This window comes from Hyla sarda, chromosome 12 (genome assembly GCF_029499605.1).
Source record: "Hyla sarda isolate aHylSar1 chromosome 12, aHylSar1.hap1, whole genome shotgun sequence".
Classification (NCBI taxonomy): Eukaryota; Metazoa; Chordata; class Amphibia; order Anura; family Hylidae; genus Hyla; species Hyla sarda.
Window position 1 is genome coordinate 56,500,196 of NC_079200.1, and position 17,242 is coordinate 56,517,437.

The following is a 17,242-nucleotide window of genomic DNA, read 5'->3' on the forward strand; positions in this document are numbered from 1 at the left end:
GCCTGGACACAGTGCCTAGCTGCAAGGATGGAGTAAGCCTTAAACCGGAGAACCGCTGCCTGCAGCTGTAAGTCTACGGTCAGGCTATAAGAATGGCCAGGACATTTTGCCTGGCCGCAGCAGATAGGAGTAAGCGGGCTGGTGTTCCCACACTGAGAAGGGGGACAGCGGCGTGGGACCAGAGACCCACTGCCTGCAGCTATAGGTCTCCGGTCAGCCTAAGAAATAACGCAGCCAGGACACTGCACCTGGCCCCATCAAGGTGGTAAGCAGGCAGCCGCACGTGACCAGAGATATGCTGCCCCAGAGACTGAAACTGGGGCAGCGGCATAGAGTCTCCAGCCGGTAGTGAAGATAACGTGGCCAGGGCACTGTGCCTGGCCGCAATACATGTGGGCTAGAAATGCGTGGACTGAACAGGGGGAGGGAAGGTTCACCGGACTGTCCCCTCCAGAATGGTGCCAGAGGCCATGAGGGGTCCAGCCCCGCACAGCCACGTGTAATGGCGGCTGAGGAGCTGGGCACATGAGAGGAAGGGGACCCTTGGATGAGCAAGAGGGAGGGAGGGAGAGGGGGAAGTGGGGTTGTAGTACATACTCTCCATCTTGAAATACTCACCCTGAAGTATTCAACCAGCTTATGGCCACGCTGCATCACACCAGGCTAAGATAGCGGGCGAGCAGGGGCAAATGGGGGACCCAGACCCAGGGTACAACCTCCAGGCACTGGCTGTTGGCGATAAGGGGTTGGTGGCCCATACTCTTATGTTCTGTGCCCTATTTTCGCATATGGGGGAATAGGTAGCGCCATGCTCCTGAAGCCTCATCTGTTTCATCAGCTGTCATCCAGGTGCTAGCTCCTGCCGCTTTAGGACACGGGGTGAAGGGATGTCTTTGTTCGGCTTTCACCGGGGGCCTGATGAAACACCTTACGGCTTGAAACAGTAGCTGTCATCCGGGTGCTAGCTCTTGCCGCTCCTGCTCTGCTCAGGACACGGGGTGAAGGGATGTCGCAGTTCGGCTTATGAACACTGACTAAACCACTATCAAAGGACCTACAGGTGTGTGCTCCGTTTTCCTTTTTCTTCAAGTTGGTTTTTATAAATGTTATGTATGCATGCGCAGAACAACGATATGAGCATATGTACAGTATAAGTGCTATAACAAATGTGTAGTATAAAATGCTATGAGCGTATGTTCAGTATAAATGCTATTAACAAAGGTGTAGTATAAAATGCTATGAGCGAATGTACAGTATAAATACTATCAACAAATGTGTAGTATAAAATAATGCTATGGGCATATGTGCAGTAAATATGCTATGACTGTATGTGCAGAATAAATGCTACGAACGATGAGCAGAATAAATGCAATGAGCGTATGTGCAGCATAAATGAAGAATGCTTAGCGGTACGCAACAGCTATGATTGAAATGCTCAGTTTAAATGCTATGAGCGTATATGTGCAGCATAAATGCTATGAGTGTATGGCAGAATAACTGCTCTTAGGTTATGTGCAGTATACATGCTACGAAGGTATGTACAGTACTACCAGGCAGTATAAATATTTGTACATATGTACTAGGGCTGCACGATATGTGAAAAATGTGCAATTGCGATTGCGATATACGATGCCATTTAATACAAAAAAAATGGTGAAATCCCCCCCCATTTCATGTCCAATCGCCTCCATTTCACATCTCCTCCCCCATCACATTCTCCTCCCCTGTCACATTCTCCTCCCCCTTGTCACACCCCCGTCACATTCTCCTCCCCCTTGTCACACCCCCGTCACATTCTCCTCCACTGTCACATTCTCCTCCCTTGTCATATTCCCCCCCCCCCCCTCCTTGTCACATTCCCCCCTTGTCACATTCCCCCTCTCCCCTCCCGTCGCATTCTTGTATTCTTGTACTGCAGTAATAGACTGGGTTTCCCGGGCAGATTTCAAATCTTCCGCGGGACCCAGGAAACCTAGTGTATTACTGCAGTACAAGACCTTTCCCCATCAGCCAATCACTGGCTTGACACGTGACACCACTGCGGAAAAGGGAAAGGCCCTACACCCTGTACTAAGAAGAGATGAAACTCCGGAGCGCACAAAGACGAATCTGCAGGGACCAGGACATGTGAGCCGTTTTTTATTTTTCTCCCTGTGCCCTTAGCTCAGTGTTTTTTCTAGCACGGTGCCTCCAGCTGTTGTGAAACTACTACTCCCAGCATGCCCGGACAGCCTTTGCCAGTCCGGGCATGCTAAGAGTTGTAGTTTTGAAACAACTGGAGGCCCCCTGGTTGGGTAACACTGACACTTAGTATTTAAATTAGTTTTCACCTGCTCTGGCCGGCCACCACCACGGGAGCCAGCCAGAGCAGATAATCGCATGTTTTCCCGTGGGGCCATATCGCCATAAGCAAAAATCCCGATTCGATTGCTTTTGCGATATATTGTGCAGCCCTAATATGTATAATATAAAATGCTATAAAAAGTATACATAGCATGTAAGCTATCACGATTACTGAATAAATGCTATGAATGCATGAACCGCTATGAGCTAAAAACACGGTACAAACGCCAAGAAATGCATGCACTGTACAACTGTTATGAATGTATGTGAGAATGGTGTATTTTATGATCGTACGTTTAATTATTTATTTTTTTCTTTATTACTATGAGTGACTTGTACATTCTAAGCATACCAACACAACATGGGAGTAGGAACAATAAAGAATTAAAGTAGAGATGGAAGTGGCATCACAGCATAGTAGCAATGTGGCTGGTATTCCCCTTTTAAAGGGTGTGTGTGCAAATTATCCTGCAAACTCTTGGGTGGGCTATACATACATTCCAGGGACAATTTCATAGTAAGTTAACCTAAATATGTTTTTGGAGTGTGGGTGGAATTTGGAGCACTCCGGAGGGGAAACAACCATGTGGTGGAAGATGCAAATTCCATGCAGATGTAGTACCCGGCCATGGTGTCTATAAACTACAACTCCTGCTGCTGACATGCTGCAGAGCCCAGCCGAACAGCCTGAGACTGCTGACCACCTAGTGCCCGAGTACCAAGCCTGCCACGGATCGAGCCAATGGACACCTAAGTCCTAGCTGTTGCACCCACTTTGCAGGACCATACGGCTCCGGAGTCCCGCAGCGCGGCAGGCCGACACGGTGGCTTGCAAGGCCTGGCCTACTCAACTACTGCTTCTCCAGTAGTCAACCAGTGCTCCGCCTTGACACACTGATTGCAGTTCCAGGACCAGGCCACAGATATCCCAACATTCTGCGCCGGACATCGCTGAAAATACTCACGCACCTCGCACAAATACAGCCCTACAAGCTTAATACTTGTCTGTGAAGAAAGACGACACCACTGCACCACAAGAGAAAAAGCGATACACAGTACAGCGCACACCCAAAAAATATGTAAACATAATAAGTTTATTAATAACACCCAAAAACAAGGGGACCCCACCCAGGGCACCTGCAATAGTCAATGCAATAGGTACACATGCCAAACTATTCGAACCTATATAATAATGGTGGAAATAGATTCCTGCATAATAACAGCCCAGGCTAGAAATACAATACAACCTGTATCCAAGTGACAAATTAGGCAGGGTAAGGTGGATAGCAAGCGGCAGATGGAGGAGTATGCAGAGCAGGCACCCCCCTAGACCCACGCGTTCCCTTGCCCGTCGGCAACTTCCTCAGGGGTGATGTTGACAACTGTGTATCGCTTTTTCTGTTGTGGTGCAGTGTTAGTATATGGATGTGCAGGGCAGCACCCCGATATTAGATGTGTTATGATATAGCTGAGCCTGTTTGCCCTGTTGTGTGGAAAGAAGACACCAGACCTCATGAAGGAGAGAGGTGACATGTTGAGGAGAGAGAGATGTGACATGAGAGGGGAGAGGAGATGTGACACGGGGGGCAGAGATGTGACAGAAAGAAGAGATGTGACATGGGGGGGAGAGATGTGACATCTGGGTGTGGACATGAAATGGGGGAAATGTTAAATGGGGGGGGTGTATATAAATTAGAGGAGATGTGACACGGGGGATGTGAAAAGGGGGTGTGGACGTGAAAAGGGAGATTTTTGTCTACTTACCGTAAAATCTCTTTCTCGAAGGATCCACAGACCGTGGGTGTATGCTGCTGTCTCTAGGAGGTGTGACACTATGGTAATAAAAAAAGGTCGGCTCCTCCCAGCAGGATATACCCGCCTCCAGGCCTTGAGCTAATCAGTTTTAGTTCCAGAGCAATAGGAGAGGACCGACAGGTCAAAGAAGACACAAACTGTCCGAGAACCAGAAGAAAACACTTAACTGAACACGCCCTCGGACAGAGAACCAAAGAAAACCCCAAAAAGGGCGGGAGCTGTGTCCCCCAATGGATCCTTCGAGAAAAAGATTTTACAGTAAGTAAACAAAAATCTCCTTTTCTCTATCGGCTCCATTGGGGGACACAGACCGTGAGACGTACCAAAGTCGTCCCTTGGGTGGGCAGATAACCAGTCAGGCAGACGGCCTTTCCACTGCCCCAACAGAACGGGTAGACTGAGCCACAGCCCTGAAAGGAGAAATCTTCCCCTTACAGCGATGGGCTTCCGAAATGGCAGACCGAATCCACCGAGAAATGGTGGCCTTGGAAGCAGGCTGTCCTTTACGACGACCCTCCGTAAGGACGAAAAAGGAATCACACTGACAAAACGCAGAAGTGATAGAGAGAAAAGACCGAACAGCCCGAACCACATCCAGCTTGTGGAGTAAGCCCTCCTTAGGACGAGAAGGAGCAGGACAAAAAGACGGGAGGACAATGTCCTCATTGAGATGAAAAGCTGAAACCACCTTAGGCAAAAAAGGAAGGATCTGGCAGGAAAACAACCTTGTCCTGGTGGAGCACCAGAAACGGAGAACGGCAGGAGAGAGCTGCCAATTCAGACACTCTCTGGATGGAGGTGATAGCAACAAGAAACCCCACTTTCCAAGAAAGGAGGTGTAGAGACACCTCTCTAAGGGGCTCAAAAGGTTCACCCTGGAGTGCACTCAGAACCAGATTCAAGTCCCAAGGGGGAGAGGGTGACCAATAAGGAGGGACAGCATGCACCACTCCTTGAAGGAAAGTCCGGACATGAGAATTAGAAGCCAGAGGACGCTGGAAAAAAATAGAAAGGGCCGAAACCTTACCTTTAAGGGAACTGAGAGACAACCCTAGTTCCAACCCCAACTGCAAAAAGGAGAGAAGACGGGGAACCGAGAAGGTCACAGGAGAAAGGACCTGAGCTTCACACCAGCGAAAATAAGACCGCCAGGTATGGTGGTAAATTCTTGCCGAGGAGGGCTCACGAGCCCTGAGCATCGTGTGAATGACTTGGGAAGAGAACCCGCTGGCCCTCAAAACCGCAGTCTCAACCTCCACGCCGTCAAATGCAGCGACTGTAAATTGGGGTGACAAAGAGGACCCTGTGAGAGCAGGTCCGAACGAAGTGGAAGGCGCAGCGGAGCATCTTCCAGGAGCCTGACCACGTCGGCGTACCACGACCTTCGGGGCCAATCTGGAGCTACCAGAATGGCGGGAACGTCCTCCGCTTTTAGCTTCCTCAGAACCCTGGGAAGGAGCGGAAGGGGAGGAAACAGATAGGGTAGGGCAAACCCCGCCAAAGAAATCACTAGGGCATCCACAGCTAAAGCCAGAGGGTCCCGGGACTTGGACACAAATGGAAGGATCTTCCGATTGTGCCGGAACACGAAGAGGTCCACGTCTGGAGTGCCCCAGAGGTCGCAGATCTGCGTGAAGACTTCTGGATGTAGGGACCACTCGTGGGGGTTGGGTGAGGACAGACTGAGGAAGTCAGCTTCCAAGTTGAGCACCCCTGTAATGTGAAGCGCCGAGATGGCCGGAACCATGCTTTCCGCCCAGATGAGAATCTTTGTCACCTCGGCCATGGCTGCCGAGCTGCGAGTGCCACCTTGACGATTTATGTATGCCACAGCTGTGGCGTTGTCTGACTGGATGCGGACAGGTCGGGTCTGAAGTTGGGACTCCCAATGAAGAAGACAAAGCAGGATCACCCGTAGTTCCAATACGTTTATCTAAAGAAGGGCTTCTCGGGGAGACCAGAGTCCCTGGACCGTCCAATCCCTGAATACGCCGCCCCAGCCCGACAGACTGGCGTCCGTCGTAACCACCTGCCAGTGAAGGGGAAGAAATGAGAGCCCCTGGAGAAGAAGCGGGGAGCGGAGCCACCAGAGAAGAGACTGACGGATCCTGTGAGGGAGAAAAATCTTGCGATCGAGGGACAGCGGAGATCTGTCCCACCGAGAGAGAATCGCCAGTTGAAGAGGTCGGTAAGGAAACTGGGCAAGGGACTTCCATGCAAGTGCGGATGGAGACTGGGACCTGGAGCCGAAGGGAGCGGACTCCTGACAGAAGAGTCAGACGTTTGTCCTGCAGAAGGCAAATTCGGGCCGAGGTCGTGTTGAAGTGAAGTCCCAAGAATATCAGGGACTGGGTGGGAGAGAGGACTGACATGTCCCGGTTGACCCTCCACCCGAAGCGATCCAGAGTGTGAAGAGTGACATCCACATTCTCCAGAGTCTGGGCTCTGGTGGGAGCCTTGATGAGAGGGTCGTCCAGGTAGGGTATCACAGAGACTCCCCTCGACCGCAACAGGGCCATCAACGGCGAAAGGATCTTGGTAAAGACCCGAGGAGCCGTGGCCAGGCCAAAGGGGAGGGCTACGAATTGAAAATGCCCCTCCGGAACCGCAAAGTGGAGGTACCGTGATGGCCTGGAAATATTGGCACATGGAGGTAGGCATCCTTGATGTCCACCGAGGAAGAAACTCCCCTAGTTCCAGGGATGCCACTACCGAACGGAGAGATTCCATTCGGAAGTGGCGGATGAGAAGATGACGGTTGAGACGCTTGAGGTCTAGGATTGGCCGCACAGAAACATCCTTCTTGGGGACCACAAAAAGATTGGAATAGAAACCCCGAAAACGTTCCCCTGGAGGAACGGGAACGATAACCTCCTGGAGAAGCAGAGACTGGAGAGTCTCTTGAAATTGCTTCGCCAGAGAAGGAGACTGGGGGGCCCGGGATCGAAAAAAAGCGATCCCTCGGGAGGGAGGCGAATTCGATTCGGTAACCGCTGGATACCACGTCCCTGACCCGGGAGTCCTGAATGTGTATGGTCCAGATGTCTCGAAAAAAAATAAGAGACGACCTCCCAACCGAGAAAAAACTGCGGGTGGGGGCTTCACTTTATGCGGAAGAGGGTTTGCGGTTGCCTGATTTGGCCGCAAACCGGCCGGAACGGTTGGTGTCCGACTTCCAAGACAGGCGCGGCCAGAACAAAGGAGCCTTCTTGTCCCGCGAAGGACCGAAAGGAAGAGGAATTCCTTTGGGAAGTGGAGCGAGCCTTATTTTGAGGCAACAAGGAACTCTTACCTCCCGTCGCCTCAGAGATAATCTCGTCAAGGCGCTTGCCAAAAAGACGGCCACCCGTAAAAGGAAGCTCAGTGAGAGACCTTTTGGAAACGGCATCCGCATTCCAAGCTTTAAGCCACATAGAACGGAGGAGAGCAGCTAGGTGACCCACAGCAAGGCAGAACAACGGGCTGACTGCATGGAAGCTGTGCACGGAAATTCCCCAGCTTTAGAGCATTGGAGAGCCAGAGCAGACAGATCCTCTGAGGGGGATCCCTCTAGGATAACCCTGACGGAGTTTTGGGCACCACTCCAATAGGGCCTTGGAAGCCCATGCTGAGTCGAAGATGGGAAGAAGCGAAAAGCCGGCTGCTTCAGAGGCAAACTTCGCTAAGGACTCCACCTTCTTGTCCGTGGAATCCTTGAAGGCAGCCGCATCTGCCAGTAGCAGTGTAGTGGCCTTAGAGATCCGGGAGATTGGTGGATCCACTGAGGGAGGGGAAACCACCTTAGAGACAAGATCCTTGTCAAATGGATAACGTTCTTGAATCGTCTTAATTCCCGGGAACCTCTTGTCTGGATGTTTCCATGCAGATTCCAGAATGGCGTCAAAGTCAGCGTGAGACCTGAACTTTTGAGGTGCTGGCTTAGCACGATGAAAGGATACTTCAGGAGTTACGTCCAAAGTTCCTGGGTCCTCTAAGTGAAAGGTGTCTCTTATGGCCGCAACCAATGAGTTCACCGTTTCAACTGTAACCGAGCGGTCCTCTGAGTCAGATGCCGATTCGGAAGCCTCGTCAGCCAGTTCACCAGGAGAATGTGAACGAGTGAAGGCAGTCCTAGAGGGGGGCGACCCTGAATGGGTACGCGGCTCTGGCGTGGTAGAGCAGCGACTCCGAGAACGTCCTCTGGAGGAGCGACGTTTGTGACCAAATGACAGGGGGGGCGGGACCCACGGGGGGAGCGCGCACGCCTATCTGAGGACTCAATGGAAGAGTCGGACGAGGCACCCCTAGTACGCTTGTGAGAGCGTGAAGTATGTGGGGAAGTGGAGCGAGCCCCCACAGAGGGCCGGCGCAGTGCAGACCCCTTCAAGGCAGACACCACTTCCCGGGAGGACTCAGCCACCGAACGGGAGACTTGGGTCAAGTCAGCCATATACTTGGGTCAAGTCAGCCATATACTGCGTCAGGGAAGAAACCCAGGTTGGGGCAGCTGAATCCACCGGGACCGAAAGGGCATCCGGGGGTACCTGGGGGTCTGGGGGAGCAGTGGAGCAGGCAGAGCAAGTGGGCTCAGTAGAGCTAGGCATTTTAGCATTACAGTGCTTACAGACAAAATAAATCACCAACGCTCTGAAAGTACGCAGGCGCTCAGTGCGCCCGTCCAGAGAAAGCGCCGCGGCTGTCAGCCGCATATAAGGAACTGCGGCTCGTAGCCGCATAGTAAAAAACACACACAGTGAGGTATGAAACACACATACACACAGTGCAATCCCTCATGCCGCCTAAAGATACCACTGCTCGCCCCAGAAAGAATAAAGCCCCAGTACAGCCAGCCCCATAAACCTAAAAGAAAAAAGGTGGGCCAAAAAAGAGGGTCTCCAGAGGTTGCAAGTTCGCACCTAAGGAGAAAGGAATGTACTCCCCTCAGTCAGAAGAACTTACCTAATGGAGTCTTCTGTGAAGTCTTCAGTCAGCTTTTTATCACCTGCATCACGCCTGGCTGCAATGCGCGAGCGAGGCGAGCAGAGAAATAGGGGGATCCGGACCCATGAGGTACCAACCCAGGCGCTGACCGTTGGCGAGGGGGGGGGGTGAACAGCGCATATACGCAATGTCTGTGCCCCCTTACTCGCAATGGGGAAACAGGGAGCCGGAGTCCCTGAGTCCCCACCTGAAAACATGAAAGAAAAAGGGAATAAAAAATGTACACGTCCTTATACTAGGAAAAACAATAAAATAGAAGACCTGGTCTGGAGAATTCCAGACCATGTCCACCTCCTTCAGACACTAAGCTTAAACTGATTAGCTCAGGGCCTGGAGGCGGGTATATCCTGCTGGGAGGAGCGGACCTTTTTTTTATTACCATAGTGTCACACCTCCTAGAGACAGCAGCATACGCCCACGGTGTGTGTCCCCCAATGGAGCCGATAGAGAAAGTAAATTTTTATGCTTACTGTAAAATCTCTTTCTCGGACGATCCATTGGGGGGACACAGAAACCGTGGGTATATGCTGCTACCACTAGGAGGCTTGACACTAGGCAACAAGAAAAGTAGGCCCCTCCCAGCAGGATATACCCGCCCACAGGCACCTGAGCTAATCAGTTTAGTTCCAGTGCAGTAGGAGAGGACCGACAGAAAAAATAGTAACTGTCCGAGGAAACCAAAGAATAAAAATTAGCTGAAACCACCCCCGGACAGATAACCAAACCAGGAACACCAGAACAAATGGATGGGTGCTGTGTCCTCCAATGGATCCTCCGAGAAAGATTTTAAGGTAAGCATAAAAATCTACTTTTCTTGATCGGCTCCATTGGGGGACACAGAAACTGTGGGACATACCAAAGCAGTCCCCGGGGTGGGCAAAAAATGTAAGCAACTTAGGTGGAAGGCTGGACCACAACTGCCTGCAACACCTTGTGGCCCAGACCAGCATATGCAAAGGTATGTACCTGGTAAAACTTCGTAAACATGTGTAAGGATGACCAGGTGGCCGCCTTACAAATTTGCAAGGCCAAAGCCCTGTTGTGGAGAGCCCAGGAGGCCCCGGCAGAATGAGTGGAATGAGCTGAGACCCTGAAAGGAGGAGTCTTTCCCTTGCAGTGGTAAGCTTCCAAAATGGCAGAATGGATCCGCCGTGAAAAGGTCGCCTTAGAAGCAGGAAGCCCCTTACGACGACCCTCCGTAAGCACAAAGAAGGAGTCACTCTAGCGAAAGGAAGAGGTGACTGAAAGGTAAATCCGAACAGCCCGTACCACATGAAGCCCATGGAGCAAACGTTCGCTAGAATGAGATGGAGCAGGACAAAAGAACGGTGTCCTTAGTTAGGTGAAAGGCGGAGAAACAACCTTGTACTGGTGTAAGACCAGGTAGGGAGAATGGCAGGAGAGAGCCACCAGCTCCAAAACTCTCCTAATGGAAGTGACTGCAATGAGGAAGGCCACCTTCCAGGAAAGGATACGAAGAGGAACATCCCGGAGAGGTTCGAAGGGAGTACCCTGTAGGACATTGAAAACCAAATTTAGATCCCAAGGTGGAGTAGGGGATCTGTAAGGCGGAGCCGCATGAGCAACACCCTGCAGAAAAGTCTGGATTGAGGATCGGACGCCAGGGGACGCAGAAAAAGGATGGAGAGAACCGAAACTTGTCCCTTAAGGGAACTGAGAGCCAAGCGTTGTTCCATCCCAGACTGTAAAAAGGAAAGAAGTTGTGGGAGAGAGAACGTAACTGGAGAAAAGGAGTGAGATTCACACCAACGAAAAAAAGACCTCCAAGTACGGTGGTAAATCCTCGCAGAGGACGGCTTGCGCGCCTTGATCATAGTGCAAACTACTTGGCTCTCAGAACAGTGTTCTCAACCACCACACCGTCAAATGCAGCAACTGTAAATTGGGGTGGCAAAGGGGACCCTGAGAGAACAGGTAGGGACGAACTGGGAGCCGCAGTGGCACGTCGTTGACTAGACGGACCAAGAACCTAAAACAGGCCCTAACTATAAAATAAAAAAGAAGACAAGGTCTGGAGAGCTCCAGACCTGTGTCTGCCTCCTACTGACACTAAGCTAAAACTGATTAGCTCAGGTGCCTGTGGGCTGGTATATCCTGCTGGGAGGGGGTGACTTTTCTTGCTGCCTAGTGTCAAGCCTCCTAGTGGCAGCTGCATATACCCACGGTTTGTGTGTCCCCCAATGGAGCTGATCGAGTAATGGGGGGGGATACACGTGAAATGGGAAAGATGTTAAATGGGGGTGTGGACGTGAAATGGGGTGGAATGTAAAATGGACGGTGCACATGAAATAGGGGGGAAACACGTGAAATGGGGGAGACTGGACATGAAATTGGGGAATTTCACCGTTTATTATATCGCAAATTTTCCCCAAATCGTGCAGCCCTATCTAAAGGTGTGGACATGCTGGAAGTTGTAGTTTTGCAATAGCTGGAGAGTCATAGGTTGGGGCTTGCTGTCCTAACATGTGTCTCTCTATATGGTACACAACTACAACTCCCAGCATGCCCTGACTTAAGGAAAAAAAAAAGAAAGTTTTAATAAATGTGAATAAGCCCCTCCCCCAACAAAAATTAAATAAATTACCTTCATTTCCCATTTTACAAATAAAAAATGTTAATAAATACTTGTCTTTGTTTGTACCCCATAATTGTAAGCGCTGCGGACTCTGTAGGCGCTATATAAATAAATAAATAAATGTAATTTTAAATAAACAAATATGGTATCAACCAATGCAGAAATGGCTGAACTATTAAAATAAATGTAAAAAAGCAACCAAAAAAAAAAAAGTCCAAAATTGCAGATTTTAGTCACATCACATCCCCCCAAAAAAATAACAGAAAAAAAGTGATCAAGAAATATATAGGCAAAAGTGGTACCGTTAAAAAATACAGATCATGGCACAAAAAATAAGCCCCCATACTGCCCTGTATATGGAAAAATAAGAAAGTTATACGCAGCACATAACAAACACTTTTGAAATTGACTGTGCTGAAATAATTTTTCCTGGCTGTGTATTGCTCAGACAAATTTTTCATATGCTTTGTGCCATTTCATAAATTTGACTCACGTCAGAACATTCACAGCTAAAAATTATTGGGGAGGATTTATCAAAACCCCTCTAGAGGAAGAGTGGTACAGTTGCCTATAGCAACCAGATTCTTTCAAATTTAAGAGCCCTTTTTAAAAATGAAAGAAGCAATCTGACTTGTTCCTATGGGCAACCGTACCGATCTTCCTCTAGAAAGGTTTTGATAAATCTCCCCCACTGACTGTAAAACACATCTACCACAGACAAGAATAATAAATTCCCCCAATATTTTTCTCTGATTTATGCCATGTAGGCTGTCACAGACTATTATTCTGACACATTCTTACCAAGTATTAAAAACATTTCTGGTAACTAATAAAGTATGCTGCCTGTTATTATTTCTTTATTCTACATGCAGTATGTTTCGGGTGTTCCATTGGCATTCCATTACAGCCAAACTGCATTACTGCCTGAAATCAAAATATGTAATTCTCCTTTTTCTGTGAACATTGTCTATTTTCACTTGTATTACAAATAGCAGGTCATGATTATCCATTAAACCTCAGAAATGTTACCTTGTCAAGTTCTTTGCAACTGTTCTCCTTGCAAAATTGCTGGTTTAGAGATGGTGTAGATAAAAGAGCTTGTTTTGTCTTACCAACATCACTGGTATCAATCACTTCCCTTGAAGAAGTAAAGGATCCCTGGCTTTCAGGAATAAGAATCTGAAACAAATCATGAAGGAAGTAACATTTTTTATTTGTTTTCTCACCTTCACAGACCCCAAAATACATTAATATTCCCTTATTAACCACAGCAACAGTAAGCCTGTATCCACAGTATTTCCACATTACTGTAATATGTCCATAAATGGAGCAGTGATACACCCGAGTATAAGCCGAGACCCCTAATTTCAACCCAAAATCCCAGGAAAAGTTATTGACTCGAGTATAAGCCTAGGGTGGGAAATACATCATCCCCCCCTGTCATCATCCAGACCCCCGTCATTAACATCCTCATCATCATCACCGCCTGTCATCATCCAGACCCTCATCATCATCACCTGTCATCATCCCACACATCCCCCCTTCATCATCCCCTTGTCATCATCCCACACATCCCCCCTTCATCATCCCCTTGTCATCATCCCACACATACCCCCTTCATCATCCCCTTGTCATCATCCCACACATCCCCCCTTCATCATCCCCTTGTCATCATCCCCACCCCCCTTCATCATCCCCTTGTAATCATCCCACACACCCCCCTTCATCATCCCACCCCCCCCTTCATCATCCTCTTGTCATCATCCCCCCCCCCCCCCTTCATCATCCTCTTATCATCCGCCCTCAGTGGTCTTCAACCTGCGGACCTCCAGAGGTTTCAAAACTACAACTCCCAGCAAGCCCGGGCAGCCATCGGCTGTCCGGGCTTGCTGGGAGTTGTAGTTTTGAAACCTCCGGAGGTCCGCAGGTTGAAGACCACTGCGGCCTTCGACATCATCCAGCCCCCTCTCACCCCCTTTAGTTCTGTATAGTACTCACCTCCATTCGGCGCTGGTCCGGTCCTGCAGGGCTGTCCGGAGAGGAGGTGGTCCGGTGGGATAGTGGTTCCGGGCTGCTATCTTCACCGGGGGCGCCTCTTCTCCACGCTTCCGGCCCGGAATAGAGGCGTTGCCTTGACAAGGACGCAGAAGTACGTTGGCAATGAACGCACCTCTGCGTCGTTGTCAAGGCAACGTGACTATTCTGAGGCCGGGCCCAAAGCGCTTAGAAGAGGCCTCCCCGGTGAAGATAGCAGCCCGGAACCACTATCCCACCGGACCACCTCCTCTCCGGACAGCCCTGCAGCACCGGACCAGCGCCGAGCGGAGGTGAGTACTGTACAGAACTAAAGGGGGGTGAGAGGGGGCTGGATGATGTCGAAGGCCGCAGTGGTCTTCAACCTGCGGACCTCCGGAGGTTTCAAAACTACAACTCCCAGCAAGCTCGGACAGCCGATGGCTGCCCGGGCTTGCTGGGAGTTGTAGTTTTGAAACCTCTGGAGGTCCGCAGGTTGAAGACCACTGCGGGTGGAGAGTTCACTCGAGTATAAGCCGAGGGGGGTGTTTTCAGCACGAAAAATCGTGCTGAAAAACTCGGCTTATACTCGAATATATACGGTATGCTATATTATACAGTTACCATTTTTACCCCATAACAAATACCCCCAGACTTGACAACAGGTTGTGCAGGTCCTCAGTCTGCAGAAATATCTTTCAGAATCACTGCAGTAGAGGGGGTTTGGTAGATCCCTGTCCCCTCCATGTCTTGCTAACAGCTCCTGTTCTTACAACAGCCTTTTGCTCTTGGCCAGGAAACTCCAATCTTGGTCATTCACCCTTTATAGGTTCACAATAAAGTTTTCAAATAGTAATCCTTAAAGCGTTCCTATCATTAAAACTAACCATTAAGGCTATGTTCACACGTCGGAATGTCTGCACGAAAAATCTCTGTGCCAACATTCTGCAAACAGCGGGTGCTGGCATCATTTGCAAGCGCTAGGACCGCACAGGATGGGCAATCTCATAGATGGCTATGCATTCCGTGCCGTTTCCACATTAAGAATGAACAGGTTCATTCTTTCTGCGGACACAGAAAATGGAATTTCCATATCAGTAACAGCTGGCACGGAAATTCTGCCGTGTGCAAAGCGGAGCAGAATCCCATTGAATTCAACGGGACTCTGCTGCTGCAGAATCTCTGTGCCGAATTCCAATGTGGAATTCGGCCCAGAAATTCTGACGTGTGAACATGGCCTAACAGGTCTCACAGACATGTCAAAAGTAACGATCAGTCGGGGTCTTAAGAGGGTGATTTATCAAAATCAGTGTAAAGGAAGAGTGGTGCCTATTTTCCTATAGCGATCAATCAGACTGGTTAATTCATTTTTAAAAAGGCCTCAAAAAAATAAGAGAAGCATTCTGATTGGTTGCTATAAGCAACTACCTCACTCTTCCTCTACACAGGTTTTGATAAATTTCTCTCTCTGAGAATCTCTTTGATCACTATTCAGAGCCGAGTGAGACATGTAGCAGCGTGCTTCGTTCCCCATCTGAACACTAGATCTGACTAACGCACTCAAGGCAATAATGGAGTGCATCAGTTGGATAGGCCGGCTAGGGAGTGAAGCACCCTGCTGCTATCTTCACGCAACTATAACACACGTCTAGATAACATAAAATAGAGAAATTAAAATATCTGCAGAAAAAACTAAATTGCTGTTATAATTTCTTTTTATTGTGCATAAATTACACAAAAACAAAGAAATTACTCTTATTGTGTCGGGTTGTTACGCATTGCTAGATTAAAATTAACACGTTTGTTTAGAGTATAATGTGAATAAAAAAAAATATATATATATCACTTTTTTATTTTTGTATCCCTGAAAAATTATACACCAACCCAATATTTTATATGTTCCTCCCCTCTTCCAGACAGAGCAGAAAAAATATATTTCTTACATATTAATAAAAATAATAATTTTAAGCTGCTGAAATGCTAGCCTGGTGATTCAGGGGTTAAAAAAATAGCAGAGAGAGTCAAGGAGAGAAGTGCCTAACTGAGCATTTCTCCCTACTCATTCTAACAATCAGTAAGGATCTCAGGAACCAGACCCCGATCGTTCAGTACTGTTAATATTGTTGTGAAATGTTTTTTATTCTTTTTTGCTTTTAAAACAGGAACACCTTTATAAGCTGCAAGTAAAGCAAGTCACTATAACTTTACCTGGGATCCACTGGGATCGTCAAAAACAATATGCACAGCTGTTTTTGCAACTGATATAGTCTGCTTCTTCACAAAACCCTATAAAGAATATATTATTTGTATGATACTTCTGATCAGAATTTACCCAATCATTTGTTTCTCAGTTTACAATACAAAGAGACAGAAACATAAAACCAAGTACACTGTACCTTACATTTGCTTGTTCCAAAGACTTTCTTGACTACATCAGGTATAGCTAATGCTAAATCAAAATATATACGTATCTCGCTCCCTTTAAGCCGGCCAACTGTGACTGAAGTAGTTAACCTGACAGTCAATAATGTCCTGTTGTTTATTTCTGTTCAAAATTTAAAGAACAGAGAGAAAATGGTTGTTCTCAAACAAGTAACTGTGGTATAAAAGAACAGGAAAGAAAGCTTGCAGTGAAAATTCAACCTGACTACTGTGACATAAAATAATAACTCTATACATAGCAATTATATTATATAGGACTTTTGCCTACTCCCTTTAACCCCTTTAGGACTCAGCCCATTTTCACCTTAAGGGTCTATTCAAATGTACAGTATTCTGCGCATATTTGATGCGCAGGATTTCAAACTGTGTTCAGTCATTTAGTTTACATTGAAATCTTCAGCAGAAAATCCTGCACATCAAATCTGCACAGAATACTGTACGTTTGAATAGACCATAAAGGGGTATCCCAGAAAAACCCCCTTTTTTTTTTTTTTTATATATCAACTAAATCAAATAAATATCTGCTGCTGAATTTGAGTTGTTCTTTTCTGTCTGGCATCAGTGCTGTCTGCTGAAATCTCTGCTTGTCTCGGGAACTGCACAGAGTAGAAGAGGTTTGCTATGGGGATTTGCTTCTACTCTGGATAGTTCCCGAGACAGGTGTCATCAGAAAGCACTTAGACAGAAAAGAACAACTTAATCCTTTCAGTACTTATGAGCTGCTGAAGTTAAGATTTTTTAATAGAAGTAATTTACAAATCTGTTTGACTTTCTGGAGTTAGTTGATATATAAAAGGAGATTTTTGTGCTTACCGTAAAATCTCTTTCTCGAAGGATCCATTGGGGGACACAGACCATGGGTGTATGCTGCTGTCACTAGGAGGCTTGACACTATGGCAACAAGAAAAGTCGGCTCCTCCCAGCAGGACATACCCGCCTCCAGGCCACTGAGCTAATCAGTTTTAGTCCCAGAGCAATAGGAGAAGACCGACAGGTCAAGAGAAAACCACAAACTGTCCGAGCAACCAGAAGAAAAGGCAACTGAACAACCTT

The 17,242-nt window shown here is 48.1% G+C and overlaps 1 protein-coding gene across 9 annotated transcripts in view; it reads right to left on the reverse strand.

Moving 5' to 3' along the window:
* SYCP2 (synaptonemal complex protein 2) overlaps nucleotides 1–17,242 on the reverse strand; it is a 266,941-nt gene that overhangs the window by 167,561 nt on the left and 82,138 nt on the right. For 8 of the 9 annotated variants that reach the window (XM_056548745.1, XM_056548744.1, XM_056548743.1 and 5 more), the window contains exons 15-17: nucleotides 16,144–16,292; nucleotides 15,956–16,033; nucleotides 12,764–12,913 (exon numbers count right to left, since the gene is read on the reverse strand). In XM_056548745.1, the coding sequence (XP_056404720.1) occupies nucleotides 12,764–12,913; nucleotides 15,956–16,033; nucleotides 16,144–16,292 (377 nt within the window). The remainder of the gene's footprint in view (nucleotides 1–12,763; nucleotides 12,914–15,955; nucleotides 16,034–16,143; nucleotides 16,293–17,242) is intronic. The other variant, XM_056548746.1, reaches the window with a different exon arrangement.